The sequence below is a fragment of the Rattus rattus genome, chromosome 3 (genome assembly GCF_011064425.1).
Source record: "Rattus rattus isolate New Zealand chromosome 3, Rrattus_CSIRO_v1, whole genome shotgun sequence".
Taxonomy (NCBI): Eukaryota; Metazoa; Chordata; class Mammalia; order Rodentia; family Muridae; genus Rattus; species Rattus rattus.
The window spans coordinates 140,874,188-140,897,083 of NC_046156.1; the positions used below are offsets into that span (position 1 = coordinate 140,874,188).

Genomic DNA, 22,896 nt, shown 5'->3' on the forward strand with positions numbered 1-22,896 from the left:
AGAATTTGAGAAGATTCCTTGAGAACTTTAATCCAAAATCCTGAAGATAGAGGTACTCTTTTCTCTTGATAGATGTTAGATAAATTTCTACAGCTATATATTCAACCATATTTACTGCTTCAGTAAATGTAAGAGAGGGAACGAAACAAGAAAGGCATGACAGAGAGACAGACACACACAAAGAGATAGATTAGATAGAAGATCGATAGATCAATCGATCAACAGATAGATAGATAGATAGATAGATAATAGATAGATAGATAGATAATAGATAGATAGATTGATAGGGAGGGAGGAGGGAGGGAGGGAGGGAAAAGGAGCAGAAGAAAGAGAAGTACACAGATACACATTGATGACTTTTAGTGCTTTCAAAATAAATCCCATCTATGAGTTATCTCAGGTAGTTGGGGCTACTTTTCAGTCTAGAATTAAATGTTCAGCAAAATTTTATGTTGCAAAAATTTCTAAGTCATGAAAATAAATCTAGTGTACATTTTATCTTTAGTACTTTAGGGGATGATGTGAAGATTGCAAAAGAAACAAAACTGGTCTGTTTTCCTCACTGCAAATACTACTTGTTACTTATATTTATGAGTACCATGACAAATAATATTTCATCATCAGCCATTGGGTGTTTATAAAAGCATTCTGTAATAATTTCATGTATTCTTTTGTGACACATTCAGATTAAAGCCAACCAGAGCTGGGTTGAGCGAATGTAATCAATAATTTGCTCCCCAGCATCCTTTCTCCCATAGCATTCCATCTCGTGAACTGACACACACACATCTCTCTAGAAAGACTTCCCTGAAGACATGCTAAGTTCCAATGAATGCGGGATTATCCAGATTTCCTAGGAATAAGAAATAAATCACATTTTTTGTTGAAATATGGTTTCATATTTCTCTGTTTTCCATTGGCCTTTATGCTAACTAAAAGCAGCAGCATCCTTTGCCTTAGCAGACCTCTTCAAATACAGTCACATTGCAGAAAATATCCAGTCATCGTTACAATGCTGCTGATTCTCTGAATTTAACATAGGCACATTTACTGCTGGCCACAGCAAGCCCTGATGTATTCTCCATCAGATAAATACTCTATTCTATAGCTACAAAATCTTTAAGTTTACAATTTGATTTTATAAAAAAATTACTTGATTTTATATTAACTAGCATTTCTTATCTACCAAAAGAACACTGAGTTCTGCATCAGATCATACCAAAGCAAATATTTACAAATTTAAATTAATATTATGAAAAAAATAGAAGTCATACATCAGTGGTTCAGGCACAGTGCAGGGACAGTTGGAAATGATCAAACAAATATACTATGTAGCTTTACTTTACAGCAACAATAAACAAAAACTATTTATAGACAAGAAAATAGGATACCATCTTATAACAGCACCATGAAGAAGCCTTGCCTAAACTAGACAAAAGTATCATCCTGAGACATTTGAAGACCAATGTGTTTCACATTTATGCAGTGCCATTCGAAATGAAGCTCCATCTCACAGTTGCTTTTGCTTAGAAAGGGGTTGATGTGAAATGACTGAAGCTTGGTTTGCAGTGATTTTGTACTGCTCTTGTCCAGAGCCTTGGGGTGGGGAAGGAAGCGGGGTTTCTGGAGTGGCTGGAAAGGAAATAGAGAATTGGATATGATAGTAGCAGTCACTCTGCATCACCACACAAAGTCCTACATAACGTCAGTATACATTATTATAGTTTGAATGAAAGGTCATATGTAAAGTATTGATTTGTATAATGAATTACCAGGCCACTGACATACTAATGGCAGGGCATTCTCATCCTCTCTTCCCAAATACAGCCAAATAATGATAGATGGGCATGTTGAACTCTCTATTCTCACTTCAAGATGTTTCTTGCCATTTGTAGTAGCATTTGTGAATACTACGTTCTCCATCACATGAAGAAAAAAGAAGATGGTGAAGAGAAGTCATAACATGGTAATTTCTCTGCAATATTAGGAAACAATCTCCATAACTGCAGAGAAGATACATTAAAAATGAAAATATACTTGGCTTGCATTCCAATAGTTCTTAATACTAAATGATATGAAAACTAAATTTTATGAGGGTTTTTAAAGTTCAGCTGCAGTCAGTAGCATCTGTAACATACTAGTCTGTTGCTTCACAATTCTATTAAAATTGAGCTGCCCTGCTCCTTCCTCATCAATGTTAAAAGCAAGCCTGCATAATTTAATAGAAAATAATTGAATATAAAAATTGAATTGAACAAATTCTTTAAATGTAGTTTGAATACTTTATTGTGTAGGAAATTATTCTATTGTGGAATTTTACCATATTATAAAATAATCTACAAGATATTCTTTAATTTTACAAAACAAAATATTTGATAGAACTAGCACAAAGTACTTTGGCTGTTTGAATTCTAAAAACTTTTTATAAGTAGCCTCATTTTTGCACAATTATGACATGCAGGAATTCTAGTTACCATGGCTTAGTTAAAATGTATTGTAATAATGTGATTATACCATTTATCATAATAATTACAATTCCCCATGAATACCTGCATAAACAAACTTTACCCTCAGCCTTTCATCTGGAAACCACTACCTAATAACTGCTGTCTTTGTGTTGAGCCACTGATCACAGTATGCCTTTCTGTCTGTCATGGATCACTGGCATCCTCTCTTTAGTTTAGGCAGTTTACACAATATAGTTATCTTCTTCCTTGCACTCCTAAGTGATGAAGTCAGATAATCATTTACAAAAAATGAATAAGATAAAGGAAAATTGACCAACAAATATGAAAGGCAGTGAAGAAACAATATGCTATGATGCTGGAAATTGAGATTCAAGTTGATATAAGACCATAGCAGCCTTATCTCAGGAGATTGTGTAGTTGTTCAAGGATATAAGCATGCATCTAGGAACTTAGGAGGAAGTGTTTGTCCATGCAAGTGAGAGAAATATTGCTGATTGAAAAAAATGAAAGGATTCAGTAATGGAAAAAAGTAATAATGAATTTTCACATCTAATTTAGAATATTGAATATGGAAAATTTAAAACACGGGAAACTGATTCTAAGTTTTTGAAGGGTTAAAACAGATCATCATACAGGGAAAATGTTCCCTCTCTATTGGAACATAATCCAGGAATGGACTCTTGTGAGAATTCTGAGTGCCTGTGAGAAAACTGTAAGAAAACAAGAAAAGGGGCTAGAAATATGGCTCAGTGATTAAGGGCACTGACTGCTCTTCCAAGGAACCTGAGTTTAATTCCCAGCAACCACATGGTGGCTCACAACTATCAGTAATGGGATCTGATGCCCTCTTCTAGGTGTCTAAAAATAAAATAAATAAATCTTTACATAAAATAAATAAATCTTTAGAAAGAAAGAAAGAAAGGAAGGAAGGAAGGAAGGAAGGAAAAAGAAAGAAAGAAAGAAAACAAGAGTCTTGTAACCTCAGTTTTCTCAAAAGTTGGAATTGTTCTTGGAATGCACTTTTGTGGTCCGCTCAGGGGTAGCAGATATCAGTCAATTTACTCCTGATTACTTATTATTGCTTTCTGTTAAATATTTAAACCTTCTCTTATATGCCTCAATGGAAAAACATGTTTTGTTGCCATGTGTGGCTTGTCCTTGTGATGGTAGACAGCTTGAACTCATGAGAACTTTACTCAGATGACCTTTCTTGACCCTCAGAGAATAAATTGTAGGAGGCTCTGGATAAAGTTGCCTATTGCATGAGACTTCAGTAGACCTCATTGATTGGCTTCATTCTTCCAGGTCCCACAACCCCCTGAGCAATGACACCTTCTAAGGTGACAAAGTATGCAAATAACTGCTGTATTTTGTTAGTTCCATGATGTCTGATCCCTTAGAACTCCCTAAATCAGTACTGCAAGTTTATTTTTTGTCTCTGTATATTTTCAATCTATAGTAAAGAGTTCTTAAAATTTTACCAATTTTAAAGGTCATCAACAATTGTAATTACCTTGTTGTTTATTATAATTTATTGGTTTGGTTTTATCTTTTATGACTATTTGTATGGCTCTATACCAACACCAAAGCAATAGATTTATGTTTCCAGGAATCACAAAAAAGAAAAATTTAACTTTTTATATTTTCTGTTTGGGATGCAAATTCGTACATAGAGTAAGTAACAGAGTATTTCAGTTTTTCACAGCTAAGTATAGCAGAGGAAATTCTATATAATATTTGAGTTCCTGGAACTGACAGTTTTTTTTCCTAAATTATAATTTGCCATAAATAATTAAATGTAAGAGATGTTAGTTGCAGTAGGAAATATTCCCAGATACTTACCAATCTGGTCTGTATGAACCAGTGTGGACATTGGACCTAAAAGTATAGTTTGCCCAGTTAGTGGATCTTGAGACAAATGTGGGTGCATTGGGTGATGGGGATGACCACCATCATTGGCAGCACCTAGAGAAGACACAAAGATACCTGCATTAGTGACAGTTGCAGACTTACCTTGAAGACATTTCCACTGAAAGTTTAGTACTTAGCTATTTGCAAAGTAATTCTGGAAAATTCAAAAATAAATGGAGGGAACTACTTTCATGTTAAAGACAATATTGGCTTTCACGGTTCATTGGAGAGATGAATGCTCATATCATTATGTTGAGTTTTAAAATAGACCTTGTGTACTGTGTCCTGGAACCATTAGGTTTGCTGCTTGTTGTTAAGACAGTTCCAAGAATCACTGACCTCTAGACTATAGTATTTGGAATCACCCTAATAGATGAAAAACTTGTATTTCAGAAAGATATCATTAGGAACACATTAAGTACCAAAAAATTAAAAATATAGTGACTTTACAAGGAAATTTAATCCAAATCAGAACATAAAATAACAATTGCTTAACTTATTCCTGACATTAAAATCAATCTCTCTCTCTCTCTCTCTCTCTCTCTCTCTCTCTCTCTCTCCCTCTCTCTCCTCTCCGTTCCCTCTCCTCTACTAATTTATATTAATTAATTCCTTTAGGGAGAAAAATGTTCATTTTAAAGCCATTTGATTCATATATGTGCTGTGTGCAATTTTTCTCTTCTCAGAGTTTTAAAAGTTGTTGTGCAATACTTAATTCAGACACGTGCCCCCAAGTTAACACTGGGGGGCGGGGGCTAGGCATCACACTTTTGTCTGCATACTCTTGAGCTTTTAAGTCTACTATGTCTGAACTGTGGTTTCTTGTTTATCCTTTTTTGTTTTTTCTTTGGTTGAACTATAATGTATGGTCCGTCAACCTGTGATTCTTTAAAGTATGATTCAGGTATTGTTGTACTCTTAACCGTGTAATAAAAATGCTTAAAAAAAAAGAAGCTAGAGATAAAAAACAAAACAACAACAACACAAACAAACAAACAAAATCACTATACTTCTCACTGCCCTGCAAGCAGGGAATACATTCTATTTGCCACGCATGGAAGGATCTGAAAGTTGAAGTCAAAGAGGCTATACCCACACATGATGCCAAGGGCTAGTAAGAATTGGCATTTGATTCTATTCAGGACCTTTTATCTTTCTTAGGCTATGTAGACTTTCTAAATGGAACAAATTAGATTTTGTGTGTCCTGTTAGAAGTTCGAAAGGAGGGAGAAATGGGAACTTCAAAGTTAAAATAACTCTGGGCCAAGGGGCACCTTGTCCTAATGTATGCATTAAAGTTAAGCAAGAATTAATTAATTAAATAATTGTAAAAGCCACCAGGGTACACTCACCACCCAGCAACATTTCCTGAAGGAGGTTGTCAATTTTGACCATGCCGAACAGTTTGACGAACTGAATTTGCTCGATCATCTGCCAGGTGATGCTCTGAAGTGTTGGCAGCAGCAACAGCAGCTCTCCAAACCTGCCGCGCGAGTCATACTGCCGGTCATTGATGTAGTCCTCCAGGCTGATCTGCACCTGGAACCGCATGTTCTTAATCTTCCCAGGGTCACTCAATCCCTTTGCATCTGATGAGGGAAGAAGCATAGTTACACATAGGACTTCATCAGACTAGATCCTTAGAGTAAAGCCTCTGAGATGAAAAGGGTGGTTTAAGTTTCATGATACTAATTTTGAAAACAAACCTGGGTCAAAAAACACAATGGCCTTCAAGCATGCGTACTCGTTGTCATCTATCTGGATCTCTTGGAAGGGTCTAACCAGCTCATCAAGAACTCTATTGGCCACACGGCTGACTTCAACTTCACAGCTGTTGCGGTGAATAACGTAGTGGTTTCCTGAGAGGAAAAGAAAAATTAGCACCCTTCTCGGCTGGATTGTTTGTCTGACATTGTTTGCCTTTCTATGTAGCAGTGTTCAAAATGGTCTCTTCTGGAAGGGGCTGTGTCAGGTATGATACCTTTTTATAGGACTGAGTTAGGGAGGCTAGGGTGTCAGAACACAGAGAGAATCAATAACAATAATATACCCCCACATGCATTTTAACAGCCTCAGTCACTGGTGATAACGAAATGTACAGACTCATAACCAGCTAATTATTGACAGGGGAGGATCGATCGATAATGATTAGCCTTCCACTGTGTCAGACCTCTATTAGTTCCTCACTCATTAACGAGCTTAACACAAATCCTACAGAATCCTCCTTGATAACAGTGGATTAAAACCAACAAGCTTTGGTGCTTTTGAAGTAAGAACCTATCAGATGTAGTTTAAATAAGTTTAAGTATGTGGAACAATTAACATGTATGTTGTCATGGATTGTCTCATAGATAGTTCTTTCTTATGTTTTATTTGTGTGTGGGGGGAGGGTGGGAAGAATGCATGAGTCTGGGCCTGTGATAGACCCAGCATATGCACAGAAGCCAGAGGACAGCCTCACCTGCTGTCTTGTTTAACTCAGGATACCTTAGCTGTTCCATGCTGGAGGCCAGGCTACTTGGCCTCTGAAAATCCAAGGAAACTCCCTTTTCTGCCTGCCATCTTCTGGTTGAAATACTGGGCCTATAGTTGCACTCTATAGCACCTGAGTTTTGAATTTAATTTCTGACAAATGTGTCATAAGAACTTTTCCTACTTATCTTCCCAGCCTATTCTTTTTTGGTGTGCCTCCGGGATTTTATATCAACTTAACTCAAGCTCACGTCCTCTGAGAAGGAACCTAAATTGAGAAAATACCTTCATAAGAGCTGGCTGTAGGTACATCTGTTAGGCATTTCTTTAATTAGTGATTAATATGTACAGTGATTAATATGTAATTAGGACCAGCCCATTGTGTGTGGGTCGGGCTATTCCTGGGATAATGGTTCTGGGTTCTATGAGATAGCAGCTTGAGCAAGCCATGGGAAATAAGCACCTCCTCCTGCACTGGCTACTGCTTCCAGATTTCTGCCTGGCTGTGTTCCTGTCTTCCTTCAAGACAAAAATTACACCTTTGCTCCTCAAATTGCTCTTGGTCAGTGTTTCATCACAATAGAAATCCTAACGAAGAAACTTAGTTTCTTTAAGTAAAGGTGGCTTTAAAAATTTATTGAACTTAATTCAAGGTAGTTCTGAAACTTGATAGAGCGAGATCACATAATCCCTCCAGAACTTTCTACCTTAGATTTTCTCTAGCTATATAGATGGTAAATGTTTACCATAATTTCTAAAATCTAGATTACTATTTTCTGATGCTATATGAACAATTATGTTTTTAACTATTCCACTGTAGGCAATTGTTACTATTTGAATCTTGACTAATTCCTAAAAGTTTATGTATTGATTTATTGAACTACAAACTACAGCATCACTAGGAAATGGTGAAGCCTTTTAAAACTGGGACCCTGAGGAAAGGGCTTATGTCATTGAAATGTGGTCTTTTTTAATTTTAATTTTATTTTATATACATGGGTGTTTGGCATGCATTTATCTCTGTATAGGATATGTGTGCCTGGTATGCAAAAAAGCTAGAAAGAGGTTCCAGATCTCACAGAATTGGAATTACAGATGGTTGTGTGCTACTATATCGGTACTGGGAATCAAATCCTAGTCCTCTGAAAGAAAAGTCAATATTCTTAACCTGAGCTATCTCTGCAGCCCAGAAAGTGTGTTCTTGAGGGGAATGTGTAGAGACTAGCCTTTTTCTTTCTCTCCTCCTCTTTCTTCTTGAAATGAGTAATGTTTTCTCCCAAGTACTCCAAGCACACCAAGCATGGTGTTCTGCTGTGTCAACAATGCCAAGTACCTATGAGCTGACATCTCTGAAACCGGGAGCCTCATAACGAGACCCTCCCCTTTTTAGTTGATTATTTCAGGTATTTTGCCAAAGGTCTGGAAAGTTAGCACAATAATCTGCAGGGCTAGCTAACTACAAATCAGAGTATTCATGGAATGATAACCAATCTCCCAACTTTCGTATCGGCTTTCTTGATATGTGAGGGGCTAACATATTGTATTTATGTAAAGTGTACAAATGTGATGCTTGTATAAATACATACATGGATAAAGGAATGATAATCACAGCCACACAACTAAGGTATCTATCATTGCATGTAGTTTAATTCGTGTTACACAGTCATGTGAAACATCTGACCTAGCTACTAAAGAAAAAAAAAATAACCGATGAAAAATAAGATGCATTGTTTTCCAGAACATATTGGGAAAAGATTTCTAAAGAGGAAAGTGTCTGTGGGTTTAGATAGAAATGCTATGGAAGTGCTTAGTTGAAAGCAAAGGCACATTCTGTGATGGTTGAGAATTCCAAGTCTAGGCTGTCTGACTTTGCACTGGGATGAAAACATTCTCTTCATCTATTACTTCACAACAGAATTATTAGGGAGGTGGGGTTTAAAAAGTCAACATTAGGATTAGAAAACAAAATCTGTACTACATTTTAAAATTTCTATGTTTCCCTCCCTATTATCTCACATCACTCTGGACTTAACATTCAATCAAAACAAAGTAAAATAGGGTCAGTGAGGCTGCTCAGTGGGTAAAGATGCTTACAACCAAGCAGAAGGACCCATTTCTAGGACACACATAGTTGAAGGAGAGAACTAACTCCAGCAATCTATTCTCTGACTTCCACAGGCAACACACACACACACACACACACAGTGTATACAACACATAATATTTTCCTAAGTGAGGAAAATGAATAACATATACTTTGAAAAATTATAGCACTATTTCCTAAGAGCTGAATGTTTTGTATATGCTGAATAAATTCTGTATATTAGAAAAGATAATATATGTGCAAGTTCTTCTTTAAAAAAATTCTTACCCAGAAGCAAAATATCTTTGTACATCATGGATCTCTTTGTAGCTCCAAGAAGTAAGTGCTCCCCGGCATGAGCTCTCAATAGGGCCACCTTAAGGAAAGTTTCCAAATTTAATACGTTTTTATAAATCATAACAATTAAAAGACAGTTCAAGGTGAGTCTGATTAACTCAGTGTTTCTTAAGCCTGATTATCTTCATGTTTTGTTTTGTTCTGACATAAAATATTCATGTACAGTTATAATGACTGGACTTTCCAGGTTTCTATTGTAGCACATCAGAAGTGTTTTCATTTGGGAATAGCAGAGAAAAGCTGATCTTTTCTTTTTTGAGGCAAGCAGAATGGAGCAGGCTTGGGTTTATACTTCAGCATGATGCCTGCTCCCTGAATTCCTGTTTAACCTTGTATATATACTAGTACATTTGGATTTCAACTGCTTTTATATAAAAAGTGAAATACCAAAATGTAGTACTATGACTTAAATGGTGAAATATATAAACAAAATTTCCTGCAAATAATAAATTAAATAAACAAAGCAAACCTCAGGCTTCTAGGGGAGAAAGGAAAACTGATTGGCTGATTGTGTCTAGATTGGGCGTCTGACTTGCAGCAGTAAACATTCAACTGAGTTTCATTCTTGCACTCAGTTCCATGCTGGGCCTCATCACTTACAAGCAGAAAAATCAAGAGAAGTGTAGCATATCACAAATGACTGCTTCTCCTATGTTTTCTGCTCAGTGGTAAATGCTACCAGCATCCAAATTGATTGTTTGGATCCAACAGAAGTGTATGTGGAGTGTTCTTTAACTTCTCAGGGATCTGGTGATGGTTATTAAAGTGTAAACCAAATCCACCCACGGCTTTTCTTCTCTGTGGCTTCCACCCTGTTGCTGGTTTCCTGGACTACTTCAGCATTTGATATGTTTGCTTCTCACTTCCCCAGTCGTGGAGCATCTTTGATTAAGCCTCTCATATGTACATACCACAGGGCCTTCAAATTGTCCTTAAAATCAAGTCCAGATTCCTCTATTGTGGCCTCGCATGTGAAATGAGGTGAGTAGATATTGCCTCTTTGCCTCCTGCCTGCTCTGTCCCTGCTTTATCTTGCATCTTTCATTGTTCCCCACCTGCCTGACAACCTCTGAGTGCAGTGTTCATGTACTCAAGAATTCTTTTCCTTTAATTTTGGCCCCTACTGGTCTTGCTTTGGGGGATGTCTTTTCTGATTCCCACTGTCAAGTCTTTCCATCACACCCTCATTGAGCTTAGCCGTGCCTTGTCAACATATTCATAATTTGTACATTTTCTTTTTACTGTTCGTCTCTTCCAAATAGACTACAAAGTTTATGATACCAGTGAAGCAATCTGCACTTTTACTGCACAATCCCCTCAGATCCTAACTGAAACCAGTAGTTCACTAATAAATAGTCATCTTATGAATTTATGGATGGAATAAACTGAGCTGGGGTCCAGTTTCAGGAACTGTAAAACAGAGATAACACCTACACCACAAAGCTCCTTAAAGAATTAATTGGAATAACATGATTGATCATACATTTGTGAGTTTATTCCTCAGTGCCTTACCCATAACCAGCAGTCATTAACCACACTATTAATGTTATGCTACTAATATTAATGAACAGTAAACAAAGACTTTTTAAATAGTTGCCAAGCACTGCTTTCCCAATATTTTACACATTGTCTTTATATATAAGTCAGCAGGTTTTAAAGGCGAATGATAATAAAAATATAAAGCTGATAAATAACACAGCCCTACTTATATTGCTTGGGGTGAGACTGGAAGGTTTTAGCAATTTAGCATTATTCACTGTGGCGTGATCTTCTGAGCCAAGCTATCTTTATGACATGTCAATAACTGTGACTCACTCCAGGAAGGGAGTTACAAAATACTGTAAGGGTGATTTCAGTTTTCATGGAACTTTTTCCTGTCACCAAGTAAAGTACGTTCTTAGAAATATATAACAGCTATATTCCTATAATGATGATTTTTGTTCCCTTCTGGTACATGGATATTTCCCTTTTCCTTAATTTTTACACAGTCACACTTGTTTGTTTCATTTGGCATGGTTTTCTTGTGCCAGTAAGGGCACTCCTCAGAGGATGTGTACATACTGCTTTGAACTCTCACTGTGGTTAATTCTTTCAATGTGAAAGAAGTGGAAATTTTAACAGTATTTTCATTTACAAAAAGGTACACACTCTTTAGAAAGAACAGCTCAAAGTGAGTCAAGTCCAAATTAATCTTTAGATACTAATGAAAACATCCAAGTTTCAAACTATTATTTAAAATTTTTAATATCAATATGCCAGGTTTAAAAATGTGTATCTTAGGAAAAGAAGACTGTATCTTACTTGTTTTTTTTGTGGTAGACTTCAGATGTGTAATCTACAGATACTTTCGCTACATCTATATTGTAGTACAATAAATGCCAGAAAAAATTGGTAGCATGAAGAAAAAAAAAACCCTTACAGTTAATTATACAAATGATCTACAAAGACACTAACACATCCTCCTTGGTTTCTGTCAAGGAGTTGCCAGCCATTTCTGAAAAATCTCATTTAATACCTTCAAGAAATTTAAGGCATCACAGCTCACCATTTTCTTCTTCTAATTTGCCAAACAATTGCTCTTGTAATACCCAGAAATTGTCATGACTGTTACTATTTGCTGTTTATCCTTCTTCTTTATGTAAGTGTCTAAACTCCAAAACTGCAGAGGAGTGTCTTAATCAACTCTTAGCCAGTGCATAATTTTGTTAGATCATGACAATAGACAATAGAAGAAACACTTCTGTCTCTTGAAAGAATAAAAAGGTAAAAGAATAATCAGGGAAATCCTTGTGTTTAGTTCCCAAAATAATACAACCACTGTCTAATATATTAAATGCATTATAGATATAAATCAAAAAACACAAGAATTTAGGAAATATCAAAACCACTCCCTAAGGGAGTCATGATTTCTTCTAAGTCATACCTGGTCATCCAAAGGCAATTCACAGAAGGCAGGAATGTATTTGGCCCATTCCACCAATACTAAGAGCTGTTGCTTCATGGACTCACAAACGTCACTGATGCTTGCAATTTTCTTAACGTTTATGTCAGTGCTGGCGCTGGGGTTTGGGACTGAGATCTAATATTAACAAAATATTATATGAGTTTATCATTTAAACCACTAAATGGCCAATAGTTCCTCTATTTCCTACAACAATATAACATAAACAGTCTGGGAGGGAGAATTATTTTTATCATAGTAATTTCATATTCAACATTTTTAATTTCAGAGATAAAATTATTATTGGTTTAAAGCTAATTTGAAAACATGAGTATATAAATATAAACTGAGTACAGATTTTTAATACCGAATCTGTAAATGAGGTTAGGATTTTGGAGGAAGTTTGTAGTTTAAAATGACTCCATAATGAAATGGATAGTAACCACAAGAAATAAACACTATGCCTGTAATTTTAGTTTAAACTCATATTTTCATTAAGGATCTCCATCTTTAATTTGTTGATTTTTATGAAAAAAAAAGCTAGTGGATAAATTGATGGAAGGTGGAAATATTTAGAGAAGAAATGAAAATATTAAGAGGCCATAAAAATAAAATTAAGAAACAAACCAAAATTAAGAAATAAACTCAGCAATGGTGAGATGTGTAATACAAGATAATTATGCTAAAATTGTACATAACTCTTGACTATGAAAATATAAATGATACTTTACAATGTTTTCTACCTAACTAAAACTTTGTAAAGTCAAGTTTAGCCATAGGCTCTTGTGTGTACATGTGGGTGTGCATGTGTGCCTTTGTCATGTGAACCCCAATATTCTATCACAGCACCCCTTTAAGCCATGCTCTAAATGCTTTATTGGACCATCAAGTAATTTCCAAGTAATACTGATGATAATGAGATGTTAACCTCATCACATTACTTCTGTGTTATCAAGAACGAAAGTAGACTCACTGCCTCCTTAGGGCCTGATTAACTGCTTAACTATTTCATAATTTGCCTTGTCATAGACAAACACCCTGAACATTTCCAATGAAGGCAATGCTAAAATGAACTGTCTTCAGAAGGTTATATTTAGACTTAATGGGTATATTTTATGTGTAAAATGCATGATTGATCCTTTTAACTTCACATCTGATAATCTTACTCTACAATTTGAAAGTAATGAAATCTACTTTCCCCCCCATTTTGTGAGTTCTGTTTTTTCTTTTTTTTTTTCTTTTCTTTTTTTTTAGGAGCTGGGGACCGAACCAGGGCCTTGTGCTTGCTAGGCAAGCGCTCTACCACTGAGCTAAATCCCCAACCCCGTGAGTTCTGTTTCTAATGGTCATCAAAGCATGTGTTCCCTAAGGGGATGGTGAGTTGATTTCTTGAATTCAGATGTAAAGTTTAAAGAAAGAAATGCTAATGAAAGTTACCTCAATATTGAAGCAGATGATTTATACAGAATTAACCAATAAAATATTACAATAAAAGAGAGCAACATGCTATGTTATATTTTTACTTGACCTCCTAAATACAACTTCCAAACAATCTTACACTTAGAATTTTTCCATTTAAAGATAGGGTCTTGTTAAAAAAAATCAGAACCAAAATTCAAAAAAGTCAACTGTTCTCCTACTACTTTCAAAGTGATACTTTTGAGCCTGTTTATATTAACCCTAGCAGTGAGCACAGAACAGAACCCAGAAGACAGCACTCTGCATCAGCAGACACTGGATTCCATTGCACAGTCAATGCTGGGGGTGTGGTGTGTACCTGGCAGGACCTCACTTCGGCTTGTGCCAGAGTATTGATGGAGGGGATGTTGCTGCCCTCGTAAGTGCTTCTTCTTGTGCTGATTCTGTCGCGCTCATTTTGCACCGCTAAGAGAGAAAACCACAGTTGTTTATTAGATCTCTAATGCAGGCTAAAGTAGGGAGCTGGAAATAAGGAAAATCAAAGAAGTTCAGATATGGTATTTCAAGATGTAGAAATTGAAACTTTTTTTTGAAAGTTCCTTCCTGAACCACTTTGAAATCCTTTCCAAGATAGGAATAGCTAAGCTTGTCCCCAGAGCTCATAAATTATGGTGGTTTGAACTTTGTGATGAGACAAATGCTGGGACCTGGTGGGTCACCCGATTTTAACATGCTGTGTTTTTGAAAAAGATGGTTTTCTATTCTCTCACAGTTAATAAAACAAAAGGTAATGAGACTTAAAATACTGCTTGTCCGGTTGGCCAGGTTAAAGATAACAACATAGTCACTGTCAAGAGATGTGAGCCATACATTCTGAAATTCCTATTTTCTTTTAACTACTAAATACTGCCCAATAAAAGTAAATTTACTTTAGATAAGATGGTTTTAAGTAAACTTGTGACCTTTTATAAAGCTATGTTTACAGGTATTAGCTTCAGAAATCATTGCGTAATCTGAGATATCTCCTTAGAAAATGGAAGCCTGAAGACCTGCTTTACAGAAGGATGAAATCATTTCTCACATGATATACAATGTCTGCAAGAGAGAGGGAGATCTACTTCTTTGATTTAGATACAAAAGAATAGGAGATGCACATATCTAAACAATTATTGAAAACCAAAGTTTTAAAAAATAAGAAACAAAGGGAATGTTACCCAAAAATTAACATATATATTCATGTTAAACAATAAATCAATTGGCTGTCAAAGTTAAATTTCAAAACTAAGAACACAAAATGATCTTCCAGTAAACAAAGACAAGAACATAAGGACTATAGCCCCTCAATTATCTAGGTTAATACTCTAATTAGGTCTGTTGGAAATATGCTATCAAAATTTTAAAGTTTTTCTCCAGCAAAGAAAATCCCCAATTTCTATATCAACGTCACAGAGACTCAAATTTAGCAACTCTGTTAAATTAGCAGAAAAAGTGTAAGCATTTGTCTAAAAAAAAAGAAGTTATCTTTAGGGTGAGTCAAATATTTAACATTTATCATTTTATTTAAAAAAGTCATACAATCTAGTAGCTTATTTTTTTTATTTTTCACTTATGTGGAAATACATAGAAGTGAAAGATGTTCTTCTGTTTTAATAAATTTGATTCTTCTTACCAAACTTTATAAAAACACTGAATATATTTAATATATCATAAGCATTTGCAATTTTCATATAAACCCCTGTTTCTGTTTCTGCTTAATTAATACTGATATTAAGTTATATTATTTATTGAAGTTAGATACAGAGTTAGATACATCCATTTTTATTTTTTTTTTTTTTCAGAGCTGGGGACCGAACCTAGGGCCTTGCGCTTGCTAGGCAAGCACTCTACCACTGAGCTAAATCCCCAACCCCTTGATACATCAATTTTTAAGCTCAAAAGTTGCTTTCTGATCTATTTAACAAAATCAAACCATCATTTTAAGAACAGTAGAAGATGTAATTTCCCTATTTTCAAAGGTTATTTTGTTTCATAAACTGTCAGTCTCAATGGGGAAATGCAGGGTTTTTTTTTCGTTTACAATTTGATAAAGGTAAGGATTGTTTTTCAGGTAGAAAAGACATTTGAAAAATTATGTGATTATTCCTATGAACTACCTAATGGATCTTTTAGGACATTAGCTAACGATTTTTGAAAGAAGAAATTGCCTCTTTAATGTAGTGAAGTTTACTTTTATAATATTCTTTTAAGATTAACAATTCAATAGAAGCTAACAAAATTTCCACATTTTTAAATTATTAAGAGAAAAAAGGCTGTTCGATATATTTTACACTTTTGCAGTGCTATGATTTGATTTAGCTCTCTTTTTGTGATTTAGTAATATATTTGTCAAAAACAGCTCTTTGTATATGACAGACACAGGCACACAACAAAATATAGGTATGAAGTCTTGCAAATGCTAAACCTGTCAAATATTTGGGATATACAGCACCATGGTCTCTCATCATGTCAGACTGAGAAGAGATGACATAACAGGCAAAAGTAAAACTACTGTACATGGAGTACCATATCTGCACTACTATTATTGAAGAGAATATGAGATTCTCAGGATGGGGGATTATCTTCTCTATCATGGTCACAATTCAGGTCTTAGTATCTGGAACAATGTTTAGGAAACAGTAAGGTCCAATGAATATTTTTCATTAGAGGAATGCATAAAAAGTGGATTTTTAGTTGATACTTGTGAAAAGAGTAAAAATACCCAGGTGTTTCTAGAAAGGAAAACTGTGTGTACAGTAGTCCATGTCTTTAATCTGTGCATAGATTTTGTCTATGGAGAGAATGGTGTCAACTTTCAGTGTAAATAAACACTAGTTCCTCAGTCTACTTACTACACATCCTTTGACTAAATTCTTTAATTAGGAACTCTTTGACAGACTTTTCATTAATATATTGATATATTGCGGGAAATCAGAACTTTTTATGTAGGTTATTATGATTAATGAGTATGTTTGCACATTGTTAGCCCTTTGCATCTATAATCATAATCATCATTATTACTATTACCTTCTTTTTTCATTCCTGCTCTAAAACATTTTCTTAATCGACAGTATCTGCATTGATTCCTTTTGTCCTTGTCAACAACACACTGGCGACTGAACCTGTAACAGGAAACATGCGTTATCATCATTTTTCAAATAAAGCAGATAAACAAACACTCAGGCTTTAAGTAATTACAGTTAAATCAGGCTCAATACAAAGTATGTATAAAAATATACATCTCAGGATTGGACAGATACATGGTGATACACAATTCACCTCTACAGTATACAACTACTTTGGAAAAGTGCTGAGCGGTTTTTCTAAAAGTTAAGCATAGAGCTACAGATAGGACACAGCAGTTCCAAGGTATGTATATACCAGAGAGAAATGAAACCATTGGAGTGATGAGCAGATAAAATCCCACACAATGGAACAATGCTATTCATTAATAAGTTAGAATGAAGCACTGATACACATGCTGAACACCTTTGAAAACCCTTCCAAATAAAGGGGACACCAAAAATCACATAGTGCAGTGTCCAGACAGGCCAATGTATACTAACAGAAAGAAGATTAACAGTTTCCTTACACTGCATTAGAGTCAGGGAAACTGCAAGAGGCCCTACTAGAGACTTCTTTACAGAGTAATTAAGGGCTGGTTTTAATTGATGGTAGCGATAGTCACATAGTTCCGAATATGCTAATATGTGAATACCTAGCTACACGTGTTGGTATTGTCTCATTTGCTGCAGATGATTATTGAATGAGGAGGATAGCATAATGTGATTTGTGACTTATTAATATTTACAGATAAGACCTACTTAGACTCTCAAAGTAAGAAAGAGAACATGTGACCAAAAAAATCACAAGGAGAGTACATTTAATTCACATTAATTGAATAAAGAAGAAAGAAGAAACATACATCATGAAGTTCTTAACATGTTCAAGATCTTGATGTAGTCATAGAATAGATGAATATTGCCTATATTTGCAGTTAAAAGAAATTACAATCTAACAAATACACAGGAACATTGACGGAAGTTATAGAAAGTATCCTATAAATATTATTGACATAGAAGTTTAAGTACTTCAGGCAGGAAAAACCTGCTTCAGCAACATAGGAGTGCTAAAGTCAAATTAGAATTTATCAGTCTAAGAAATAGTTACATTTGAGACCAGTAATCTTGACTTTAAAAACATGGCCTTTCAATTTGCATCCATACAATAACAATTCTTCAGAAGAAAAGAAAAAGACTACAGAGATTGCTGAATATCAAAACGGTATAGAAGTCTAATAGAGGGCAGCACACGTAGTGCGAAGGCACAAATCCGCACATGCCTCTGCTCCTGGGGCACTAGAATGCCTTGAAAATTTGCTCTGGTGATGATTCTTCTCTACTGACCCCATAGAATGAAGGTGCAAATCATCACATTCCATTGCCAGAGCTGTCACTTTTTGTGGAGCTGTGCCTTACTTTTAAGAGTGCTCGTGACTTCAAACAATGGCACTTCTATGACACTTTGTTCCTTTGGGTGTAATGTGAAGGAATCTAAGTATTTACAGTAGCCATAGAGAAAATGTGTTACATAGAGGAGACAACTCATTTTTAGCCATGGGATGGGCATGCGGGCATACACAATACCATCTAAATGCTCTCTACTTTGTCAAATTTTTAAAGTAAATGATTTACTGCTTTTAAATCAACATCAAACTCCCCTGCAAATATTACAAAATAACACAATGAGATATTTGTGGAGTTATGTATTAACTCTGATTACACCTTGAAAAGTCAAATGTCAGATTGGGAATATTCAAACGTCCAACTCATTCTTACAACAGCATCGTAAGACTGAAGGTGTAGAGTACTTGCCTAGCTTGTGGAAGGCCCTGATTTCTATTGCCAATTCAACCAAAGAGTAACAATAACCATCAGTGATAATGTCTATAACTAATAGAACAAAAATAGATTTTTGTTCCTTCTGCTAAAAATCAGTGATGTGTGTCAACAGCCCAAGTTCAACCTCAACAGTATATATTCAAGGACTGTCATAGAAATCAATCAGAATAAATACCTAAACTTACACTGAGCTATGACATTGAACAGGTACTATAGAAAAGACTAGTAGAAATATATGGAGTTATGAATTAATTAAGATTTAGACAAAACCTTGTTGGTAATATAAAATTTAACCCGAGAATTGCTTTCAAATGAAAATTAAATTTCACCATTTGAGACCCATAAGATACAAAGTCATCTGTACTTTTAAATTTTTGTTGCTAAACACCCAGGATGTGTGGACCTTGAAGAGAAATTTTGAAAAAAAACCTGCACACCTTAAAAAGCCATTTTAACAATTTAAAACACTTTTTAGTGGCATGTGAACATGGGATAAAGCAATAAAGAGACACAAGGAAAAGATTAACACCAACTTCTAGATGGTAGTTTCGCCTGGGCCACTGAGGACAAGTGGCCAGGGAGGTGTCCACTGGAGTGTTCAACTATATTGCTCTAAACTGGGTGGTAGGTATGTGAATTTCTTTATGCACCTATACAAGTCTCAAATTGTTTAAAGATGGAACTGCCACTGAGAATGTTGAACTGTACACACAACCATAAACTATTTTGAAGCTTGTCAAATTGGTTTGGGGTTATAGAACTATGAGAGTTCTTACTTGACCTTCCTCACATCACCTATGTCATCTTTAGACCCTAATAAATAAAACTTTGCTGAAACAAATTACCTGCAGGAATAAACGTGACTCTTCCGAATGCTACGCCTGAAAAAGCCTTTGCAGCCATCACAGCTGGATGCCCCATAGTGCTTTCCTGTTGCTCTGTCACCACAGATAGCACATAGACAGTTGACGCCACTGTCTGTGGTATTCATACTTGTTGTCTCTGGGGCAGAACTGTCTGTTGAAAAAAGATGAGAGAAGTTAGTACAATGTCTACTGTTTGTTCCTATATCAGGCTTTGCTTAACTCCCGCTTTCCTTTCAAGTGCTGAGAGCATCCTCCTTAGCTTCTGTCTCACGTTTCTCATCATTTAGCTTCAGATTATGCTTTGTCTTAATTCCGTAACTACCACCTTTCTTAAGGGAAGCTTATGCAATCACATGACAGAAAATATCAACTCAATGATAAAATAAATCTTCACATTTTATTTCTTCCATGATAATACCATAGAATACAGGTTTAACACATAAAACCCTATGTAAGAACTTCATTTTGATGCCTAGTAAGCATAATAGTTGAACAGAGAACTTGGAATTTCTTTTCCCAGTTGATCATTTGCCTCTTTTCGGCCTCTGCATGTAAGCCAGTGGTTCCACACCAGAGATAAAGTTTTAGGTGTCTTTCATGAGTTCTTTATATTACCATTTACATTTAATGTTTTGCACATCCTAAGGTAAGTATCCCCCTTCTCACCTTCAGCAAAGGTGAAAGGTTTTACCTAACACCATCATCCTTTCCAAGGCTTTTGGAGAATGTTCTATCTAATTTTCATATTGTCATCTGAACTCCTTTTTGTATATTTTCTACTGGACAGCTGCTTCATGTGACCTTTGCCTATCCAGTACACTGGGACATTTCATTAGAAAGCATAAAGCCTGTTATTTCACCATTATTCATAATGTACCTCCTCACACCGAAGTGCTCTGCCCTGGCACATCCCTCCACTCTCAGCTCACTGCCTTCTATCTTCCAATCTGTTCACTGTTCTACACCCTGGTGCCTCTCTGTGTTCTTTCACATATATGATTTCATTAACTGTACTTTTCAAAGTTTCTGAGACATTTCCCTGCCCTTATTTAAGCTAACTTTGAGGTTTCTGAACACTTCTCATGTTTTGTATGAATCTTCTTTGAGATTTCAAAGACCATCATCTCTCATCTGTCCTTCAAGCAAAGCCTAGAGTTGTACAAACTACCATTATTTTAAAAATGCATTTAAACATGCATTATTATTGCCTAGAATTGTACGACAAGTGGACTGGATCACAAATACATCTTTATATGGAAAATATCAGCATCATAATATCAGGGAACTCATCTGTTTCTCTCATCCTTCTGTTTCTCACTACTGAGAACTGCTCAGCTACAGTGGAATATCTAATACATTTTCAAAAGCAATGAATATATATATATATATATATATATATATATATATATATATAATGTGTGTATGTGCCCATAGGATTATATGTAGTTCCATGAGAATACATATAATCATTTCTATATAAGTATTTCTTTAATGAGTTCACATTGTTGCAAGTATTCTATGAATCTCAACATATCCAAAGACATTAAATACATAAGGAAATATATTAAAATGAACTTGGTTGCTTGTGGCTATCAATGAATGACAAAGCACTTGCTTATAGTCTCAAGACTATAGATTCAACCACAAAACATTAATGTAGCATAAGCTAATGTTATACATATTATATGTATAAAATAACCTATAACTTTATCTCTAATAAAAACTGGTAAAATGAAAAGTTGTCATATACTAATTGAATTATTATTTTAACAAGGCATTAGCAATGTAGACTAAACATTAGAATTTCTGAAATCACAGCCACATATTACATAGAGAACGAGAGACCTCAAAGCACTCAATCCTAAATGAGATGACTCCATCAAATTCCTCCTCTCAGATTTCAAGGAACCCCTTGAAGAGCAGGTGAAAAGAATGTAAGACCCTAAGGGAATGGAGAACACCAGGAGACAATGTCCTCAAAATCAACTAATCAGGGCTCATGTGAACATACACAGGCTGATCCATAATGCACAAGGCCTACATGGGTCTACACCAGGTTTCATATATTATGGCTTCCAGTTTACTGTTTGTACAGGATTCCGGAGTACGAGAAGGAGTGGGACTCCTAATCTTGTTCCTTTTCTTGGTGTAGTTTTTCTTTGTTGGATTGTTTTATTCAATTTCTGTGTGACAGTTTGGTTTTATCTTCTTATGTTTTGTTTGATATATTTAAAAAATAATAAAGGAAGGAAAACATAGCCACTGACATAAATGAACAAATGAAATATCATGTATACCTGCTGGGAGAGAGAAAAACAATTTTCTCCAATGGAGATGGAGTATACCAATCACTTCTGGGAAGGACTCATATTCAGGAGGAGTTGATCCATATAATAAACACACATTCTTGTGTTATTCACTTAGTTACAGGTTGATGGAGGGGTTTTTTCTTCTTTCTGGGTGTTGTTTTATTTTGATTTCTTGGTTGTGAGGATATTTGTTGTTCTATTGGGTTTTTGTTTATGTTTTTTCTTTGAGAAGGAATTTAAAGTAGGATGGAGCAGAAGGAGGAGAGAAGTTGAAGGGCTTGGTGGAGGAGAAGAATGTCATCAAATATATTTGAATTTAAAATGATTTTAAGTAATAAATGTTTAAGTGTCTGGAATCAACTGTTCTTTGTTGGGTAACATTAAAATATTACAGACAAAGTTAAGTCTGGCTTTATGTTTGATGCCATATTTACATGCAGCTGACAATATTGTTACAGGCAAACAAATTAGACACTACTGTAGTAGTACACTCTGAAAGATTCAATACGTTTATATGGTACATCTGTACCTTATACTTATGATTCTGTGGTCTCTTATTAAAATTCTTACTTTATTGAAATAAATACTGAGTAGCTTTTATCAAATCTGTGTCTTCCTAAGTATTACACTATAGTTTCACTCTGTACTTATATTAAATTGAGAATTTTTCTAAATTTAAGTTTTCAGTTTCTACAATTCCACTATTAAGCTCTTCTTATTGAAAAATAAGGTTCACAGTTTCAGAAAGATTATTAAGCAAATCCTAAGATGATTTTTTCAGTTATGAACTATACAAACATATGGTCACACAGACACTTACACACATGTATACACTTTCCCCATAGCATACAGAACTGTAAGTTTTAATAGTTACAACCTGTCTTGAGTAAGCTTTCTACTTAGAAAAAGATATCTACATTCTGAATAGATAGTATCCTGTATTACATAAAGACTCAACCCTGAAATAATCTGTCTTCTTAAAAGTTAAATTATTACAGTAGACACATTCCCCAAGCTCTGGGAGCTAAACATTAGCTCATCAACCTGGGGTTTTATTCCTAAACCTTTATTTCTTTTTATATATGTGTCCAGTGAAGAGACTACACAATCACCTTAGGTAGAGTTTGTCTTCC

At 35.2% G+C, this 22,896-nt stretch overlaps 1 protein-coding gene across 3 annotated transcripts in view; it reads right to left on the minus strand.

Annotated features, from left to right (window-relative positions):
• Positions 1-1,339: 1,339 nt before the first annotated feature.
• Hnf4g (hepatocyte nuclear factor 4 gamma) overlaps positions 1,340-22,896 on the minus strand; it is a 140,262-nt gene continuing 118,705 nt past the window's right edge. For all 3 annotated transcript variants that reach the window (XM_032898623.1, XM_032898624.1, XM_032898622.1), the window contains exons 2-10: positions 19,434-19,605; positions 16,715-16,809; positions 14,010-14,116; positions 12,215-12,370; positions 9,223-9,310; positions 6,086-6,238; positions 5,732-5,968; positions 4,311-4,433; positions 1,340-1,632 (exon numbers count right to left, since the gene is read on the minus strand). In XM_032898623.1, coding sequence (XP_032754514.1) covers positions 1,511-1,632; positions 4,311-4,433; positions 5,732-5,968; positions 6,086-6,238; positions 9,223-9,310; positions 12,215-12,370; positions 14,010-14,116; positions 16,715-16,809; positions 19,434-19,605 — 1,253 coding nt within the window. In that variant the 3' untranslated portion in view covers positions 1,340-1,510. The remainder of the gene's footprint in view (positions 1,633-4,310; positions 4,434-5,731; positions 5,969-6,085; positions 6,239-9,222; positions 9,311-12,214; positions 12,371-14,009; positions 14,117-16,714; positions 16,810-19,433; positions 19,606-22,896) is intronic.